We start from the raw sequence: 21,409 nt of genomic DNA on the forward strand, positions 1-21,409 counted from the left end.
TTCTATCCACTGGGCAGCACTGGCTCACTGGCAACAGGATTATCCATTCATGCCAAGCAAGAAGAAGAAGAAAAGAAAAACAGCCTAGATCTGCCTTCTCTTCCTTGAAAAAGATGTTTCTCTTTTTCATTTCACTTTTTGAAAGGACCATCTTCTTAATTTCCCTCCAGAGGTCTGAATGTAAAGGTTTTAGAACTTTTCTTGGTATGAGTCTGAGTCCATCTGGGATTGTGGGTGGAACCAGATGGAAGTGGCAATCAAAATTCTCCCCCCCTTTTTAATGTCCTCCCTGTGTAAAACATTTTAAATCAAAGAACTATTATAAGAAAGCTGGAAGGACAATGAACAAAATAATTCCTTTTACTCCATGTCATTAATAAAACTACGTTTGCAATTTATGTAGAATTTCAGAATATTTGACACATCATATCTCTCAGTTCTTTGTATGCTACAGTTCCATCATGTAGTCAAATAAATGTAACATTTTCCCCCGGTGCTTCTTTTCTTAGAGCGGCAATTAATTTTGTTAGTTAATTTCTTAAAATTATATCTACACTTCGACGAATTAGTCTTTCTATGTCAATGAAAGACAAAGTGTCAGCTTAGGATTTTATCATAAACCTAGAAATTCGATAGAAAGACTAATGTTAAAAGAGATGCTTTTTTGTTGGTATTTCTAAGCAGTTAAATATATGGCTTTGGTGGAAGAGAATGTTGGAAAAGTGACTGGACTCTGCACCTCCTGCCTGGATCATTCAATACATTACACAGTACATGGGGCTACCTCAGAAGATGGTCCAGAAACTTCATTTAGCACAGAACAGAGCAGCAAGGCTATTTACTGGGACTGGCCATTCCAGATATATTATTCCAGACCCGCATCAAGTGCACTGATTGCCAGTTCGTTTCTGTGCCCGATTCAAAGTACTGACCTTTAAAGCCCTAAATGGCTTGGGGCCAGTCTCCCCAAAGGCACACCTTCTCCCATAAACCCCTGCCTGATTGCCAACATCATCTTTGTAGGCTCTTCTCTGGGTGCCACCACCCACAAGAGGGTGATGCATGGCTACCAAGGCAAGAGCCTCCTCTGCAGTGTCTCCATCACCACCACCAGCCATCTCTGGAATGCCCTTCCCAGGGACATCTGCCTGGCATCTTCACTGTATATATTTAGATACCAGATTGAGTCCTTCCTCTTCCAGTAGGAATTTGGGGTGCAATCCTATGGGGATAGTTGGCCGCCCCTGAACTCGGAGGCAACCGACTATCCAATGCAGGGTAAACGGAGTGCAGAGGGGATCTTCTCCTCCATTCTCCAGCCGCCCTGCATTTGCAGCTAGATAGCTGATTTCGGCTGTCTAGCCAGGGCTGTCTAGCCTCCTCCTTGGGGGAGAGGAGGCCAGATGGCACATAGGAAGCACTGTACTGGCACTTCTGCCTGCCCTGCTCCTCAGGAATGCCCCCTTCCCCCCCTGCTCCACACTGCTCTTCCAAGTTTGGAGCTGGGGACAAACTGCCACCAAGGAGGGGGAGCGGAGGCGGTTTTCTGGGAACCAGCCTTGGAGCACTGGCTCTGAGGTCGGTTCCCAAAAACTGAACAATCCTATGTCCGTCTAGCCACTGTCTATTGACCATAGGAACACACCCTTAATCTTTAATCTGTTGCTCTGATTAACAGTTTTACTACTGGCTCTTTAGTGTTTTTCATGTTTAAAATGGTATTATTTTGATATTTGTATTGTATTTTTTTGTCTGGTTATTTTTTTGTTTTTTGTTCCTTTATGATAGTAAACTGCCCTGAGGGCATTTGCCAGTTGGGCTGTATAGAAATCTAACAAATAAATAAATAGAGGTCTGCATATTGATGGCTGCAGACCATCCTCTAGCCATATGCTGTGGGGGACTGCAGCACAGCATTGTTCAGGCCAGGAGCTCCTTCCTCCTAGGAGCTGCCAAAGAGAGTAAGGTGCCTGGGTCTTGCTGCTGCTGCTGTTCTTCGTTTGACCCCCCCTGGTGAATTAAAATGGGGATCTTCTTCCACAGTATTAAAGAATCAGCTACAAAAAACACCAGTGAAATTTCTTCCTGCAAAGTCATTTTTTTCATGCTTGTTTTTTTTTTTAATCTCTAGGTTGTAGACTTGTTGGTGTCCATGTGTCGCTCTGCATTAGAATCACCCAGGAAAGTTGTTATTTTTGAGCCATATCCTTCTGTAGTAGATCCTAATGACTCCCAGATGCTGGCCTTTAATCCCAGGGTACGTATGTTCTATATTTTATGTAGCTTTCTGTGTGCAAAGTGCAGTGAAAGAAAAGGGGAAGCCTCCAGGCACACAGAAGTCTGTTCCTTGAGCCCAGCACATTTTGAATACAAATCCTTCTTCAGGGGCAATAAACAACATAAAAATACAAAGCTATAATATAAACCACTAATAAGAAATATAACGAAAGCCAATCTTAAGCATATCAGTTTAACAAAATGACAATAAAAACAAACTATAAGAAGGAATAACTAAATTATAATTAGCATTTCAATATTTTTAAAAAATAATAACAAAGCATTAAATTGCATCCGTGAAAGAAAGAAAAAACCTCTCAGGCACAGCAATCCTATAGTCCCTGGGAGAGTGTTCCAGGGACCATAGGGTATTTCAGGTCAAGAGTACAGGTCCATTCACACCTGTAATCTTGCGTAATCTTTTTGCATAAAAGGCCTTTTAAGTAAAACAATTAGCTGCCCCTTTTACAAAAAATGGCAGCTCGCTGAGGGGTCGGGTGGCTGTGTACTGCTTGCCAGGCACCCGCGGACCATGCAGCTTTTGTCCAGAGAGACCAACAGGGGCAGGTAAGCAGCAGCAGTCCAGGAAATGATGCAGAGGATGGGTGCAGGGAGGTCCATCCATCCCTAGGATTGCTTCATAAACCACCTGCACTGATATCGATGAAATTAATATATTCTTAAAAAGCAGAACAACCACACATAATTATATGGCCCATCACAAATGCAGACAGTCTTGCTTGTCCTGTAATCCTATAGCGAAGTACAAAATCCTTGTTTCCTGGCTTGAAAAGGATCAGATAAATGAACCTCTTAGGCGCAACCAATTTGGTTGTAATACAAGTTTACATTAAGGTCATTAGTATCAATTATGCAGGTAGTTTTACATTATACAGTGAATATAATGCTTTGTAACTTTGTGGGGGGGAGGATCAAAATGCTATGTATAATTTTGTTGTTCCATTTTATAGTGTGTTTTTAGGGCCTTTTGTGAAAGTGATATTCTTGTGTTTTGTTTTCATGAAATTTTATTTTAATTTGAAATAAAGTTAACCAAATAAAGGCAACAAAAAGAAAAACACATAATAATCAAGATCACCGAAGAAGAAACAAAAGAATTCACTAATTATAATTCTTAGTCTATAACCGATATGCTCACGGAACATCTCATGTACAATGGCCTAAGTCGAAGCTCAATATTTCATGAAAGAATAAAAATACAATTTATACAGTATATAAAAGGAGCATGTGCAAGTGTGTGTTATTTGGTGTGTATGTGTGTTAGTCAGGAAAAAAATCATTTAGGGCGCAATCCTATGCAGATAGGCGGCTGCCTCCAAACTTGGATCATTCCCTCCGCACTTCTCCCACCCTTCATTTTCAGCTAGACAGCTGATATCAGCTGTCTAGCTTCAGGAGGGCAGAGCGGGATGTGTCGTACTGGCATTTCCACCTGGCCCGCCCTGGAATGCCCCATTTTGGCTGCTCTGTGCTCCTCTTCGGAGTGCGGGGCTGTTCCCCGCTGCCTGCGAGGCAGTGCAGAAGGGAGGCGAGGTCAGTTCCCAGAAACCCACATATCCTATGGCCACCTAGCCTCTGACTAACGGCCATAAGATTGCTCCCTTATTGTATTTCATTTATTATATTTCTATCCCTCCTATAGCACAAGCTGTCTGGGTGGTTCACAAAGATTAAAAGCATTAAAAATACATTATACAAAATGCAAAACTATTTACATAAAAACATATAGACAGACAGCAGACACCCAGACAACATTTATCTAAAAACAATTTTTAAACGATCAACCAAAGACATTGCAGGACCTGATTAAAAACTCATCATATGCTGCCAGATGCCTGAGAGAAGAGAGCAGTTTTAACCTGGCACCAAAAAGATAACAATGTTGGCACCAGGTAGGCCTTGTCGAGGAGATCATTCCATCGTTGGCAACTGTACTTGGTTGGAATTTGATTGCAGGGCTTCCACATAGGGTTTTCTTTTCATTATATTTCCAATAAATGGTTTGTAATATAGTTTTATATTTTTATATTATATAGTGCCCCTGAAAGAGTGTGCTTGATATGTTTTGGTTCCATCAGCCTCAGCTGGCATGGCCAGTGGTCAAGGATGATGGGAGTTATAGTCCAAAACAGCTGGAGGGCACCAGGCTGGGGAAGGCTGGTGTGAGGCATGTCAGTTGGTAGGCATACAAATACATTTGAGGTTAAGGTGGGTATTGGTGAGATGGTGTCATGACTGAACTGCTGCCTCCCAAGAGCAGAAGAACATAGCCATATTTCCACATGCAGCTTCTAGGGAACAGGCATTTGAGGACCCTCTCCAAGGTCGAGATGCTGCAAACGTATATTTCTGTGCTCTCCATCCCGCCTCTCCCATCCGTAGGGGCAAAGTGGTTCAAGAAGAGAAAGAGGATAACAGAATTTGCAGATGTGCAAGACGCTTATTATCGAACATTATTATGATAGCTATAATGCATCATATTGCTATAGTGCTATACAAAGATTTTTGTACTTAGTGAGTACACTGGTAAAAATAAGAATAATGAAATGCTTTGGGGGAAAAAAGATTCTATTCATTTGTTTCACCATAGAAGAAGAATTATGACCGAGTCATGAAAGCACTGGATAGTATTACTTCTATAAGAGAAATGACACAGGTAAGCTTAAAACTCATTTAGTTCCATAACTGTTAGTAAGGTACATCTGTTTATGAGTTTGCAGCATTGTTTGTCTGAGTATTGTTTCGCTAGAGCCATCCAAGAAAAGCTATCAAAATAATAATCTCAGAGAGTCCAGCAAGCTGCAGCATAAAATCAGTGAACTAGAACACCGGCTCAGAAAGCTTGAATGATTCCATGGAAATGAGCAGAAATTACACAAAAGCTCTTAATTTCAGTGGGCCTGAGGAGCAGGGAGATTGATCCTTGTAACAGTGGAAAGGAGCATTGATCAGTGGCTACTTGCAGCATTTTAAAAATTTATTTATCTGTGAGTTTATTTATTTGGATGCACTGTTATGGCCAAGCCAAGCCAAACTTTCTAAGGGAAGGAATGCTGATTTTGTAACAATCCATTATGGCAATGGCTTTGCAACAAAAACCTTGCTCACTTCAGTGAAATGGGAGAGGGACTGGGTTATATTGTACATCTTCTGGATACTCAGAGGAAGCTGAGCTTTCATCAGCCTTTTCAAGTAGTCAAGCTGATGTCGTAAAATGTCACTAAAGACCTACGGTTGGATCCATAATTATACGTTCCTAACAGAGCTGGCAGAAGTGGCCTTCCCCACCCCTTCCTTCCCATAGCAGCCCCCCAGCCTTCTGGGCTGCCTGCTTTGGATGTGCTGTGGCATGGACTCAAAGTCCCTGAAAATCAGGCAGAGGCACCTGCTGTGAGCAAGATTTTCAAAGACTTCCCCTTCCCCCTCAGCCCCCATACACAGATTGTTGGGGATCCCATTCAGCAGGATCCCCCAACACTCTGTCTATCATTTTTTGGGGGGCTGCCTTGGGGAAGAGGAGGGATATTTACTTCTACCAGCCCTGTTACACATGCCTAACTCTGAATACAACCCATAATTCATTAATCCGTATGTTCTGGTGGCTGTCCATAAGAATTTTATATTTGGTCTGGAAAGCAATGTACCAAGCCTTCTCATTATCATGGGGAACTTCCATTACATCTCAGTTGGGGGGTGGTGTGGGGAAAACATAAGAACATAAAAAGACTCATGCTGGATCAGACCAAGGTCCATCTAGTCCAGCATTCTGTTCACACAGTGGCCAAACAGCTGTCTTTAGGAAGCCCACAAGTGGGACCCTCCTGCCCATGTTCCCCAGCAACTGCTATACAGAGGTATACTGCCTCCAATACTGGAGTTGTCTGCATGTTCATCAGAGTATCCTGGAGGAGAGCATGGGTGGTTTGCTGGAAACCTGAACATGAATACTCTTTCTAGGTAATGATACTCTGCAATGTTTTATTGCCTAAGGCAGGGGTGCAGAACTGTTTAGGTGTTGGGGGCTAGATTGTCCCCCACCAAGCCCACCATGGATGACATAAGGGGGTGTGGCTCCATTCCTGATGTCATGTTATGAGTGTAACCCCAGCCATGACATCACCCCCTTTTTCTTCTTTTTTTTCCTTTGGCTGGAAGGAGGCATGGAACTGTGCACCCTCCCAAGAAAGAGAAAGGGACCCAGGCTGTTCCCGCATCCACGCTGCTAGCTTGGATCTCAGATGAGGGGTGTTCAGACTTGCCCACGGATGAGGGACATTGGGACTCACCTGCATGCCCAGGCTATGCCTCAGCAAGGAATTCCCACTGTTCTCTCTGATCTCAGATCAGAGATAGCAGTAGTGGGATGCCCTCTGATGGGTTTCTTCCAGTGGGTGGGGCTTGGAGCCTAAGCCCTGCCTCATGGGGGAACCCCAAGAGGCTGTGTTGGCCAGATTGGGGTGCCCTGTGGGCAGGATTAGGCCCACACTCAAAGGTTCTGCATCCCTGGCCTAAGGTGAAATTCTTGGTGGAACCTTCTGCAATTTTCCATGTTGGAGGGAGTTACCAGAATCCACCCTATCTTCTGTCTCATTCCAGAATGTCTCTTGGCTATAACTGTAACTGTTATTTCCTAGGCACCTTATTTAGAAATAAAGAAGCAGATGGACAAACAGGACCCACTGGCTCATCCTCTTCTGCAATGGTAAAGACCGCACTTAGTTTATATGCCAACTGTTTAATACTCGCAGGATACTTTTGCAAAGCTACGATTTGCTCTTAAGTGGTCCCATATTTTGTTAATGCGGGGCACAATCCCTCACCTCCTGCAAGAGGAAGTCCCATTGTGCTCTCTCCCACCAGGCCCAATAACGATGATGCAGTGCAGGCCACCTGTTTGGTTTAATGGGAAGCCTCTGTGTACCTCTGGCTCCATGCATACTCATTTAGTCCCCCACCCACCCACTCCTGCACATAAATGCTATTAATTTTCAGAGTACAAGTTGCCTGTGCATGAGGGATTGGGGCTACTCAATGGACTTTTGGACAATATGCAGAGGTTTCCCATTATAGAGAATGGGATTTCAATATAGCTGACACTGTGCAGACACGGTGCAGGTGGTAGGAAAGTTCAAGGATGCCAGTGAAGCCTGTGGGGATGGATCATGCACTTCATTTGTAAATGTCAAGTAAAAATTAATTAAAGCAAGAGAGGCTTCCTGAGAACTGGAAAAATCAGTCGACCATCAAAAATCCTATCACAGCAAAAAATTCTAACTTGTGCATAGACAAGGAGCCCGTAGAGTTGAGTGCATGAATTAGCACACATCTTTTTACTGATTTGTGGCAAAGATCCCTATTCCCACTTGGCAGGATGATACAGATGACCAAGGTACCTGTATGTGAGAGAACTCACCTTGGAGTAGTTTGTTCTTCTGTGTAGGTTCAAGGGAAATGTAGTGAAGAAGTTGATCGGTACTTCCCTAAAGTGTGGAAAAACCTGATAATTGTCTTATTTCATATATTTATGTATATTTATTTATTTCAGGGTTATTTCAAGTAATAGATCACATATTGTCAAGTTACCTGTGAATAGGGTAAGTTTGATGTCCAAAACCAGTTCCATAAGTAGGGTGGCCATTTACGAGCTGCCAAAATATTGGACAAAAGTGGACACAGAATTGCATACAATCTGCATAAGCTACTATATAGGTATAGATGGAAATTTAGAAATAATTACTCTAATTTAAATGGAAATATACATTTCAGCTTAGTGGGGAAGGCTGTGACCAGGTGACATGAATGCCTTTGCTGCCCAGGTGCTAACTGTTTATGAGTCTCTTCAGCTGCTGATAGGCTCAGTCTGCTGTCCAGGTCTTCTGCTGAAAGCATGTGCTGTTCTCCCTTCACCTGTTGACCCTGTTTGGATGTAACTGCAGTGTCCGGCAACCATTCATTGGTGACTTAATTTATTCATGGGTTAACCCAGGGCTTCTTCTTGGGTTAACTGGGGGTTGTTTAACCCACAAACAGCCCCAGGTTCCTGGGTTTGGATGTCACGGTATCTCAGAGAATATCAGATTTAGAGAATATTCTGTGCATCCCTAAAAATAAGCTAAGTTCCTTAGCTTAGAAACTAATGTCAACATAGAAACATGACATGAAAGCCCAAACATGAATGTTTCTAGTAGTGCATAGGAATCTTAGGGCTAAACTATACATGATGCAGGAGAGCCATAAACATGACTTCTTATGGGGATTTTATACAGATCAGAGCAGCCTTGGAGGGCATGAATAGGATCAGGGCCTTGATGCTGGGGGAAGTTGGGGGAGCCAACTCTTTTTTCCTTGTGCTGTTCTTTTTTGTTGTTGAAAATCCCCCTCTCATCCCAAAATAACTTTTTGTTGTTGAAAATCCCCCTCTCCTCCCAAAATAACTTTTTGTTGTTGAAAATTCCCCTCTCCTCCCCAAATAAATTTTTGTTGTTGAAAATCCCCCTCTCCTCCCAAAATAACGTTTTACTCTTTGGAACAAAAAAACAACAACCCATAGATACCCATATGGCAGGGGTGGCCAAATGTCAGGCTTTCTGGATCTATTTTGTTTTTTTACCAGAACACTTGAGGTCTACCAACCACAGCTAGGCACAAAATGGTGACTTGGGGCAAAATTTATTTATTTATTTATTTATTTATTGCATTTATACCCCGCCTTTCTCCCTCTCGCAAGGAACTCAAGGCGGCTTACATTATCCTCCTCCTCACCGTTGTATCCTCACAACAACAACCCTGTGAGGTAGGTTGGGCTGAGAGTCTGTGACTGGCCCAAAGTCACCCAGTGAGCTTCCATGGCCAAGTGGGGACTAGAACCCAGATCTCCCGGCTCCCAGTCCGTCACTCTCACCACTACACTACACTGGCTCAGTTATCTACTGCAGTTATCTACTGCACTCCATGAATGGACCATACACTGGGATATATACAAATCTACATATGAGTTACCATTGATCAGGGATTCTAACACAGCACTCTATATCTGACCAGCAGAGCTGAACAGAAGCCTGGTCAAAAGCAACTGGTTAGTCATCCTATTTTACAGATGGGGCACACTGAGGTTGAGAGGTAAGTAATTTGCACAGGGCCAGCCATGGCAGAGATTCTTTTTTCTTGAACTTTTATTTGCCCTTGTTTAAGTATCGTGAGTAATATCCACAGGGATGTATGAGAAATTCATTTCAGTTTGTTTTTGATCAGGAGTTACCCAGCTAGCACCTTCTGAATCAAACACTGACTTGGACACAATCTGCAGTCAAAGTTGATAGATTTCTGAACTTGCAGTGTCTTTTATGGACTCTATGTACTCTGCAAAATGTACTCTACATCATGCACACATTTGAAAAATGTGCATGAAAAATGCATACTTTTGAAAAATTTGCACAAATACTTTTTAATCAATGGGAGAATCATAGAATCATAGAATAGTAGGGTTGGAAGGGGCCTACAAGACCATCGAGTCCAACCCCCCGCTCAATGCAGGAATCCAAGTCAGAGCATCCCTCACAGATGGCAGTCCAGCCTCATCTTGAATGCCTCCAGTGTGGGAGAACCCACCACCTCCCTAGGTAATTGGTTCCATTGTTGTATTGCTCTAACAGTCAGGAAGTTTTTCCTGATGTTCAGCCGGAATCTGGCTTCCTGGAACTTGAGACCATTATTCCGTGTCCTGCATTCTGGGATGATCGAGAAGAGATCCTGGCCTTCCTCTCTGTGACAACCTTTCAAGTACTTGAAGAGTGCTATCCTATCTCCCCTCAGTCTTCTCTTCTCAAGGCTAAACATGCCCAGTTCTTTCAGTCTCTCTTTGTAGGGCTTTGTTTCCAGTCCTCTGATCATCTTTGTTGCCCTCCTCTCAACCCTCTCCAGTTTGTCTGCATCCTTCTTAAAGTGCAGTGCCCAGAACTAGACACAGTACTCCAGATGAGGCCTAACCAGTGCTGAGTGGAGGGGAACTAGTACTTCCCAGGATTTGGAAGCTATGCTTCTATTAAAGCAGCCCAAAATAGCATTTGCCTTTTTTGCAGCCATATCACATTGTTGGCTCATATTCAGCTTGTGATCGACAACAATTCCAAGCTCCTTCTCGCTTGTAGTGTTGTTGAGCCACGTATCCCCCATCTTGTAACTGTGCATTTGGTTCCTTTTTCCTAGGTGCAGAACTTGGCGTTTATCCCTATTAAATGTCATTCTGTTATTTTCTGCCCAGTCTCCAGTCTGTCAAGATCCCTTTGAATTTTGTTTCTGTCTTCCAAAGTATTAGCTACCCCTCCCAATTTTGTGTCATCTGCAAATTTGATCAGCATTCCCTGCACCTTCTCCTCTAAGTCCTTAATAAAAATGTTGAAGAGCACTGGGTCCTGCTCATTACCTCTCCCCAGTTTGAGAATATCCCATTGATAAACGGACTCTTTGAGTCCAATTCTGTAGCCAACTGTGGATCCACTGGATCGTTGTTTCATCTAGCCCACTTTGAGCTAGTTTGCTCATCAGGTTATCATGGGGCACCTTGTCGAAAGCTTTGCTGAAGTCGAGGTATATGATGTCCACAGCATTCCCACAGTCCACAAGGGAGGTGACCTGATCAAAAAATGAGATCAGATTTGTCTGGCAGGATTTGTTCTTGACAAATCCATGTGGGCTTTGAGTAATCACTGCATTGTTTTCAAAACACTGCATGTTTTAATAAGGCATACATTACAAAAATGCACACAGTGGATGCATACCTTTGGAAAAAATACACATGAAAATACGCATGGATTTTCATGCAAACAGAAAAAAGCAAAGCTTGCAATCTGATACGGACTTGAGTCAGAACAGACTTTGAGATGGAATTTATAGAACTTCAGTGAGCTCAGGTTTTGCTGATTCATACATCCTGATTCATACAACACTGCCCCCATGCTAGCAGATCTCCCCACTAGTGCAACGGAAAGCTAGCAGGTCCTGAAGCAAATGGAAATGAGCGGAAACATTCATTTCCAGAATGGGGCAGGTCAGCAGAGCTTGCAGAAGGGAGCTCCAGTGACCTGGCCCATTCTGGAAACAAGCATTTCTGCTCGCTTCTGGGACTGCTTTCAGGAGCACTAGCTTTCTGTTGCACTTGTAGTAGGTCCTGCTGGTGCAACAGAAACAGTGGGAGCACAGTATTGGAGAAACAGTATGACACAGAAACCCTTTGAGATTTGCTGCAAATCACCCAGAGATCTACCTGTAGATCCTGGTCTACCTTCTGCCTCCCCCTGCCATATGGTACCAAGCATATTTTGCCCTCTCTTGTAAATAGCAACTCTTCGGGAGGGGTTCAATCAGGAAAACAGTGCAAGGAAAAGGGTTTACTCTGACTTCTACCCAGTACCAAGTTCCTAATCCAATTTGCATGTGGGGAGGAATGGGCATAGCTGATTTGTTTGATCTTTCCAAAGCAGGAGATCCTGTTCACAGATCTCCCATTTTGTACATGGTTTGGTCCTTAAAATTGTTCTTATCCCAGTTCTAGTGTACCCAGGAGCGTGCTCAATTCATAAGAATTTGAATCACTAATATGGCTTTACCCGTTTGCTCCTGTTCTTTTACAGCAATTGAAATTTATGCACACCCCACATCAGTTTCTTCTGCTCAGCAGTCCACCAGCCAAAGAATCGAATTTCAGAGCTGCTAAAAATCTTTATGGAAGCACCTTTGCATTTCAGTGAGTACTGATATGAATAAAAGTATCACAAAATCCCAATCTTTCCAACCAAGCAAAAACTGAACAACCCCACCCCCCTTATAAATATTCTGAAGTGCAGAAGTTTCCTTTTCTGGGCATATGATGTTAGAGAAATTGCTAATTGCACTAGGTTGTTTCATAACAGGACTAATTCTCTCTCTCTCTCTCTCTCTCTTTGTATTTTGTTTTTAAGTGGGTCACACATTGAAAACTGGCACTCTATCCTGAGGAACGGCTTAGTGGTGGCTTCCAATACAAGGCTGCAGGTAAAAAAATAAAAAAGCAAAATATATGGGGTGCCTGTTCAAGACAGCTTTGGGCATGAGTCATTTAGGTAAGCTGTAGGTAGCCTGATCCACAGTTTTCTAGAATACCTGCGCAAAAAGAGGAATGACAGTGTTTTATTAGCTGGGGTAAGCAGAATGTACCATGAGGGAAGGGAAGTGCATTAGCAGAGAAGCATAAACTGAAATATGCAGTTTCAGTTGCACATGCTTAGGTTGACCTTAGGAATGGGCAAACCACCCCGTGCCCACCCTGTGTGACACTTGCTGGACCCCCACCACTTACCCAGCATGTTCAGCTTCCTGGTCGAGCTGGCGGGTGGTCCACAGTCACCCAGCAAGTGGTGTATGGCTGCCTGACTCCAATGGCAGCTCGTTGTTTTACGTAAAGAACATTTTACTTAAATTGTGGCCATAAAGAGGCCATTTACATAAGACTACAGGCGTGAATGGACCATTCACACCTGTGATCTTGTGAAAACAGCCACTTTACGGCTGCCATTTATGTAAAATGTCTCTTACATAAAACAATGAGCTGCCATTTTTACTCAAAATTGCGGGTTGCTGAGGAGTGCTTGTGGACTGCCTGCCGGCTCGACCAGGTTGCTGAACATGGTGGATAAGTGGCAGCAGTCCATGGATGGGAAGCTGAGCGGGTTGAGTCCACCAGACAACACCTCCCTCTTGGACTCCCACAGCATCCCTAGTTGAGCTATAGGCTGGGTTAGAATAGGGTTGGGATCACCCCTCTTGGCACCTCCAGGCTCCCTGCCCCTTCTGATTTGTACTGTTTGTAAAGTTGTTGTGTGTGTTTTTTAATTAACTGGGAGGCTGGCATTCCCCCACTTCTGCAAAGGGCTCCCCGCCTGTGCCATGTTTATTTGGGTTCAAAAGAGTAGTTTTGTGTTTTGAAGCTTAGCCCCCACTTCTGCCTTATACTTAGGATCTTGGGATAGTTACTTTCCTTTTAGTCTCACCAGTTTGCCTTCTGGGAAATGAGTATTTTGTGGCTGGTCATGCCCACCATGGTGGTCATTTTATGAATGGGCAGCTCCCCCATGGCAGCCATTTTGTGAGAGCACTCATGACACTCTTAAAATTCCAAATGTGCCCACTGACCCAAAAAGGTTGGGGAAGCCTGGTTAGGGAATCATGTCATCATGGAAGCCTTTGTGGATGACAGTAAGTGAGCAATGCAACTAAAGTTTAAAACAATACGCTATCTTAGCCACTACTATCAAACTAGGGGTTTGGATAACATCACCTAGAATTGCCAGTGTTCTAGCAATGAAGAAAACATGTGACAGAGAAAACCTGATCTAGCATGTATAGTATGCTTCTTGTACATTGGTGGAAATGTTATCAATTCAAATGTTGGGATGAGATTGGAATAATTTACATATTCCATGCTCTTATTTTGTAAAACACAGCAAATTAAGAATGGCTTACAAGCTTTTTGGTGTTTTCTCTCCCCCACCCCCACCCCCGCAGCTCCATGGTGCAATGTTTGGAAGTGGGATTTACCTTAGTCCATTGTCAAGCATATCTTTCGGTTACTCAGGTGATATTTATCAATCAATCTACGCTGGAGGGGATATGGCAGGGCGAATGTTTTGTGTGCAGTGCTTTTTTAATGTACCTGTTGAATAAGCCAGTGACACACTTTTCCTCATTCTGTATTTGGAAGAAGATTGTACTTGTAACAGAAATTAAAGCTCAAGTTTGAAAAAGAAATTTTACAGTGTGGAGGCCAACTAGTTTTAGCACAGAGGTGGGCTATATGACAGGGAAATCTGATGACGTTCATCAGGCTATTACAGCTATTTTATTATATTGCGGTTATTGTTATTACATTACAGCTTTTTTTGGCTGAATGGAGGAGATTATTCCTATTGTGCTTATGTCCATGCATACATGTGAGTGCGCACACACACGCCTACCTATATTAACTTACAGGGATCTGCAAGTAGCAGAATATATTAACAACAGCCTAACTCAGCCTCACGGTATAGGCCCTTTCTTAAGAGCTGGCAAAAAACATCCTCCGCTGTCTACCATACATGGACAACTCCATCCTGACTCTAAGGACTGATCTATAGTTCTCCTGGCCTGCTCACCTTAAAGTTGTGTCAGTAGATGGACAACCTTAAATGTTACGAAGCCACCAAACCCCAAGATAAGCTCCCCACCCCCATATCACCATATCACCTGCATGTGTGTCGCCCATGCCCCCCCAAGTGCCCCTCATTTTTAATAGCATCCATAGGTGTCCAAAGCTGCAGACTGTCCAAAACACCATTTTTTTTCTTGTTTGCAAGCTAAATTTGTCCAATTGGCACTCCGTAGCTGCAGTGGAGCACCAAAAGGGTCACATTTAGCTTGGAAACTAGCTCAGTTTAACAATTATAGCACTATGGATCAGTTTGCCACTGAATTTTCAGTGGAAAACCAGCAATTTTGGACATTTGGGAGAAGCGCCCCACAACTTGGCATCATCCTGCAGACTGGGGCCCCACAGCAGGGGTCCAGGTTGCTTAAATGGCCCCTGGAACCTCAGACATTGCCCAGCCCTGCCCTAGAGCCAGTTGGCTGTGAGAGATTGGTCAGATAAGTGACCCTTCCCCATAAAGATGTCTCCAGGTGCTCACCAGCTTAACTCCCTCCCTCCCTCCCTTCACAGAACCTGTCAGCCGCGACTGAGAAAAGCTGTCTGCCAGATTGTCCACCTCCTGCAAGAATCCCTGTAGCATGACGTGTTCACAAAAGGCATTCCAAAGTGTCAGTTGCAAGAAATACCCCTGTAAACAAGAAATAGGCACTCCCCAGGAAAAAAACAAAACAAAAAATTTAGCCCTAACAGATGACTAGCTAATCCCACACTGCAAAAACAAGGGGAAGTTTAAGGGCCTTTTGCTGCAGAGGAGGGTAGATGGTACCTCCTTTTAAGGCAGGCTGCAGACTTTACCAAATTGACCCACTGTCTTGGCTATATATCTCTGTCCCTCACTTGGGCTGGAGCAATCTATGGGCTGAAGGAGCAGCATTCTCTGACGTTAGCAAATCTAAGGTTTCTCTCACACAATTCCATCATAGCTTGTATTCAAGATCCTGGCAGGGAACTGGCTGGGGGTAAAATCCTGTGGCATCCCCACTTGTAGTCACCCCTACCCTTGATCTCAAACTGGCTGCAGATCTAAGAGGACACATACCCTTCATTCCACAAATGTTAATTAACATGAAGTCCAGAAGAGTTTCAACTCAATCTTAAATTGACCTCATGACATGGCTCCCCAGTGTATGAGGGAGCAGAGACAGGCTTTAGAATACTGTATAATTGTGTCATTTCAGTTGGTGGCATAAAAGGTGCTAAATTGCTAGGATTGTTGGTTGCTTGAAAGAAGAATTGGCAGAGACATCCATATCTGCTTGCACTCTCCACGTATATGAAGTGGAACATCTGACATTTTACACACCAGTATGTCTGATGTAAATCTAATGTCTTTAGGGATGAACAAGAAACACCAGAAGGTGTCAGCTAAAGATGAGCCTGCTTCGGGCAGTAAAAACAGCAATGTGTTACAGGTAAAGGAATATATGCAGCATTTCTGAAAGACATTTACTTTTTACAGCCCTGCTAGCTCAGGGCATGCATTAGATGTGAGCCTTCTTTAACCACAGTGCCTCCTTTACACATGTGATGATGTGAGACGAAGGACAGATCCAGAAGGGCAGTGCATTGATGACTGACAACTAGAGATGAACCGATTATGTAAAATCCACTCAGTCTGAGTTTCGCAGATTGTCAGGCAGCTTTCAGCCCATTGACTGAATTAGGGTGTTTTTAGTTTCTGAATTTGTGCAAATTCACACCTGCACAAATTCACACATGCATAAATGCGCAAATTCCCCCCAAATGCACATTTCACGCTTTCACCTATGGGGGAAATGCCCATTTTTGGCCATTTTTTTAAAAAAAATCTTTGCATATTTTTCTACGGTGAAATTTGCGCAAAATTCCCGAAGGTTAGAAAATGGGCCACAAGTCCACGAAACCTGCCTGACAGGAGAAGCTGGTCCATTGCAGAATCCACTGGTCAGATTCATAAAAATCCGAACTCATTTGGTTCCTTTACGACATCCCTACTGACAAACAACCCTATGTCAAATATTTTCCTTCAGCTGAGTAATCCTGTATGTTGTTGGACTGCCGTTCTTCTCTTGCCCATTGATGTGTTACTTTTGTAGGCCAGTCCTACCCAGGAATACATTTTGCAACTGATACACACATTCATACAGTTCCACCAGATGGGCTTATGACAGTTCAAATATCCCATACTCGGTTGGCAGGCAAAGAGATTTATAAAAGTTCTCATTTATGCTGTCACAGATATGATCCTAATTTGGAACCTTTCACTAGTCCATCAGAAAATATATGATTCTTATAAGGACATTATTCAGCCTTCATAATGCTGGGAAAAATTGGCTCTCTTACTGGACAAGGGTGTTGAACTGACAGTTCTGAGCAATATTATAAAGAAATGTTTATAGCTTTCCAAATAGAGATTATATCAATGCTTCCAGTAAGAATATGTCAACTGAACCTATTAATAAATCCTTTATTAACTATGGGTAGTATCCGATTTTGCCTGTGCACTTGCGGGAGTGACCACTTGCACAACGGGGCTTTTGCGTTTCTAAAAATAACCAAAATATGAGAGGACTTGCTCATTTCTGGAATGGCACAGGTCAGTGTAGCATACAGAAGGGAGCTCCACTGTCCTGTCCTGATCCAGAAATGAGCATTTCTGGTCATTTCCAGAGTAATTTTTAGAAGTGCAAAAGCCCTGTTGCACAAGTGGTGTGTCTTGCGAGTGCAACAGAACCAGCCGAGTCCGAGCAGCCTTATTGCATATTGCCATATGTTTTAAAAAGTATTCTTGTCTTGCTTTCTTTTTAGCATGCAACTTTGTACATAGTCAATGTTTAGTCAACATTTATTATTTAGTATAACATTTTCTTCCAATATTTGTTTTCTTTCACAGTCACAGAAAAAAGGACAGCAGTCTCAATTTTTGCAAAGCCGAAACTTAAAATGTATAGCCTTATGTGAAGGTAAGCCAAAAAACAGAAATTAAGGCAGGTTTTCTTCCTGCAGTCAGAATGAAACAACTACAGCACAGAGTTAAATTGGTTTCATAATTCTCTCTCCGCAGGGAGCCTTGGGAACTCTAGTTTGGTGAGAGAAGGCTAGGGAGCTCTAACCAAGAATTCTCGACACCATCACCAAAGTAGAATTTCCAGAATAGATAAGAGCATAGAACATAAGAATGTAAGAAGAGCCATGCTGGATGAGACCAAGGGTCCATCTTGTCCAGCATTCTGTTCATACAGTAGCCAACTAGCTGTTGACTAGACAGCCACAAGCAGAACATGAGTGCAACAGCACCTCCTGTCCATGTTCCCCAGCAACCGGTGTACATAGGCATAGTGCTTCAGGTACTGGAGGTAGCTCATAGCCCTCAAGCCTAGTAGCCACTGAAGACTTCTCCAGGAATTTGTCTAACCCCTTTTGAAAACCATCCAAGTTGGTGGCCATCACTACATCTTGTGGCAGCCAATTCCATAGTTTAACTATGTGCTGTATTTATATCTCAGCTATATCTCAGTAGTGCTGCCTCCCTGAGCAAGGAGTTGCTGCTGTGTTTATTTCAAAAATAAATGTTAGTTAATGCCACTATCATTTTAATAGTAACCCATCAGATATCAGAATCCATGAGTAGTAGACGTTTGAGGATAAGGACATCCCTCCAAAACAGTGTGATAATGGAAAAGAAAGAAATTGTAGGAAGTTACTTTAGGACACAGCAGAAGTAAGCCCTCAACTTTCCAACCTGTTGTGCTACCTTAATGCATTGACATAGTGAGAGGAAATACTTTCCACACTTTTTCTCATCCCTTCAGAGGTGGTTGTATATACTGGACAAAATCAGCCCATCTGGATATCAGGGTAGGGTGCAATGCCAAGGAGGTGCTTAGATACCGTGTGATCACCTTTCTCTGAAAAGCCATTACTTGTTTCAGATATTGGGCTAGCAGCAAGTGATTTATCTACACTGCTTTAGTCCAGTCATTAGACTTGAATTTGTATGTTGCTTTCCCACAAGGTAAATTGTATTCAGTCAAATCCATTCTTTAGTTGCAGACTAACACAAAGATGTAGTTAATGGCTCTTGTACACAATCCTGTTTTTTAAAAAAAGATCTTTTACAAAAGCAAAAATAAACATTATTCTCCATATATATAAAGTATTTGGTCTGTTTTACTGTTTGATAAAAGTGTCCAATTTCTTCAAGTTACATTTATCTGCATATGTAACTAACCCAGCATTACATGCCAGAGGACCTTAATGTGGTGGTCTAAGAAACTTGGCAACAACTAATAAAGTCATGGTTAAAGTGGCATATTCTGAATATCTGCCTTGTACTGGAACTTTGTCTTGAATTATACAATATGAATACATTCCACTAAAACAGGAGTAGGCTATGTGGTGCCCATGGGCACCAGTGTGCTCCCAGACAGCTTTCTTGGCGCCCACCAAGAGGCCCTACCCCTCCCATTTTTGTTTAACAAACACATTTTCTGAAGTTTCTATTGGTACTGACAACTGTAGGTTCGAAGGAGTTGTGTAGTGCATTGGGGCTCTGACCCCACTTCTGCCTTGTACTCAGTCTTTGGGGTAGATTCCTTGTCCTTTGCCATGCCTCCTATGGCAGCCATTTTGTGAAGGTGTCTAGGAAAGTTTCTCAAATTGCCAAATATATCCATGACTCAAGAAGGTTGCCTATCTCTCTTCTAAAATACCACACTCTTTCTGTGCAAGATCGCCAAACCTGCATCCTTCAAACATGCCTCTCTTCCTTTTAGTGATAACTTCACCTGATCTGCACAAACATGGGGAGATATGGGTAGTTCCCAACACGGATCATGTGTGTACAAGATTCTTCTTTGTGTAAGTACAGAGGACTTTCAGCTGTACAGTGTTCTTATATTGACTACCTTGTAACTTGCATTTAACATTTTAACATTTTCTTCCCCCCAATTACAAAAATATTTATTAAATTTCTATACCGCTCAGTAGCTGAAGCTCTATTAAACAGCATGCTAAAACAACAGAGGACGTTACCTGCCTTTTGCCCTTATCAGACAAAGTGCCAGGGTTTCCCCCCCTTCTTTTTCTATTCCCAAGGTCTTATTCTGTGCCTGGGAATCTTCCTTTTCCCTGTGATTTCGGTTTCACTTAAACCCCCACAGCCTTTAGGATAGCAGTCTTCAAACTATGTTCTGGGGAACCACCCAGGTCACTCAAAACCTTCTCAGAGATTCTTTATGGCAGAACATCAAGCCCTGTCCTGCTCTAGACTCAGTCTTGGCTGTTTGCAAGCAAGTACAGGGAGCTATGCAATAGAGTAGTTAAGTTGGCCAAGCACACAAGTTTCAGTCCAAGGAGGTTTAGGCAACAGTGGTCGAAGTCCAGACAGAGGTCAGAACACAGGCAGGCAGGCAACAAGGATCAGGCAGCAGCAGGAGTAGTCAAGATAACAAGCCAGAAGTGAAACACAGTAAATCAGTCAGGTACTTTACACAGTCCAGAAGCAGGGTCCTTGAGCAGTCCCAAAGGTCAGGAAACAGAGCATCAGCCACAGAGCACAATTCATGAGGCAAGGTACACAGCAGAGGCTGGATGGACCAAGTTGATCCAACACTGGCTGGGTTTCCAGTGAGGGCTTTTAAGCCCAAAGGCAGCCAGAGCTCACCCAGAGCTCAGCTGCAGCAATCAAAGCTCCCTTTCCAGAGCCTACTCCTGAGGGAGTCCCTTTATCCTGAAGAGACCTTTGCTGCAGGCGAGCACTCCTTCACATAGGAGCGCTGCTAGCCTGTCACTTGAGACGACAACGCTCCCAGGGATCAGGGGTTGGCTCAGCCTCTGCCTCAGAGGCAAGGCCCTTTCTCTTGACAGGGATGGCCCTGTAGCCACTTCCCCCGAGGGTTCAGGCTTCTATGGGTCTGGTGGCAGTCCCTGGTCTATAGTACCCTGGGCTTCAGGGGCCTCTAGCTCTTCCTCTGAGGAGGACTCCTCCAGTCGGGGCATGACAGACCCAGAGTCCCAGTCCAGTCCTCCAGGGTTCTCCAGAAGGCCCTACCCCCTTCTCCCGTCCCTGCCCCTTCCCAGCTTTTATACAGTTTTTCCCCATTCTAAAAGCATTTTAATCTAAAATACACTGGTATTTTAGATATTTTTGGTCTTGCCCCCTTTGTCTTTGGCTCCACTGACCACTCAAATGTGGCCCTAGACAGCTCCTCTGAAGTGGAATTCAGTCCTTCGGCTGAAAGAGGTTCTGCACCCCTGCTTTGTGGAGATCAGTCATGGCAGATGAACTTCCCTGAACAATAGCTTCTCCACCACTACTGAACTTTCCATGCAATATCCAGCCATAGATGTGTCTTGTGGGATACTTGTGCATGACCGTGAGCACCAAAAGGCTTGACCACTGCTCCATTAGAATAAGGTATACTCTGAAATAGGTCCCAGAATCCTCAGTGATATGCAAGAGTTCATCAGAAGATTATTTGGACTCTCAACCTTGAGAGTTTAGAACATGCTCCATGTCTATAGTAAATAGTGAGGCTACCTTGCCACCATCCAAGGGCAAGGTCAGGAAATTTGTTTTCATAAGGTCCTTGTTCTTACAGGATAGCGTCTGTAGAGTGCTTTCAACAGCAGGGTACAGTACTACATGTTGTAGCAGTTCACCAGTGGATTGGGTCAACCAAGAGGGTAGTCCTTACCATTACACATTGGAGTTCAACAGACCTTTCCAGCCTCGTTTTCCAAAAGGGATCAATGCTATCACAAATGGGGAAGGTTCATTTTCATTGAGCACATATCTTTGTTGTTTGGTCCTAATAATCTTCCTATCAGGTTGACTGTCAAGGCACTCAGGCCAAAGGGTTGGCAGGGATCTCAGAGAAAATGCAGGCTGGAAATATGCTGGCTGGGAGCCAA

General features: G+C 43.4%; 1 protein-coding gene across 3 annotated transcripts in view; it reads left to right on the forward strand.

Moving 5' to 3' along the window:
* The window catches only part of PARP8 (poly(ADP-ribose) polymerase family member 8), a 207,817-nt gene that overhangs the window by 181,836 nt on the left and 4,572 nt on the right, over nucleotides 1–21,409 (forward strand). For all 3 annotated transcript variants that reach the window (XM_084833190.1, XM_084833191.1, XM_084833192.1), the window contains 10 exons: nucleotides 2,132–2,257; nucleotides 4,889–4,954; nucleotides 6,933–7,000; nucleotides 7,844–7,892; nucleotides 11,928–12,040; nucleotides 12,255–12,327; nucleotides 13,837–13,906; nucleotides 15,851–15,927; nucleotides 17,388–17,457; nucleotides 19,270–19,354. In XM_084833190.1, the coding sequence (XP_084689316.1) occupies nucleotides 2,132–2,257; nucleotides 4,889–4,954; nucleotides 6,933–7,000; nucleotides 7,844–7,892; nucleotides 11,928–12,040; nucleotides 12,255–12,327; nucleotides 13,837–13,906; nucleotides 15,851–15,927; nucleotides 17,388–17,457; nucleotides 19,270–19,354 (797 nt within the window). The remainder of the gene's footprint in view (nucleotides 1–2,131; nucleotides 2,258–4,888; nucleotides 4,955–6,932; nucleotides 7,001–7,843; nucleotides 7,893–11,927; nucleotides 12,041–12,254; nucleotides 12,328–13,836; nucleotides 13,907–15,850; nucleotides 15,928–17,387; nucleotides 17,458–19,269; nucleotides 19,355–21,409) is intronic.

Source organism: Heloderma suspectum, chromosome 2, assembly GCF_057233095.1.
Source record: "Heloderma suspectum isolate Gila_16-S chromosome 2, 16-S_ref, whole genome shotgun sequence".
NCBI lineage: Eukaryota > Metazoa > Chordata > Lepidosauria > Squamata > Helodermatidae > Heloderma > Heloderma suspectum.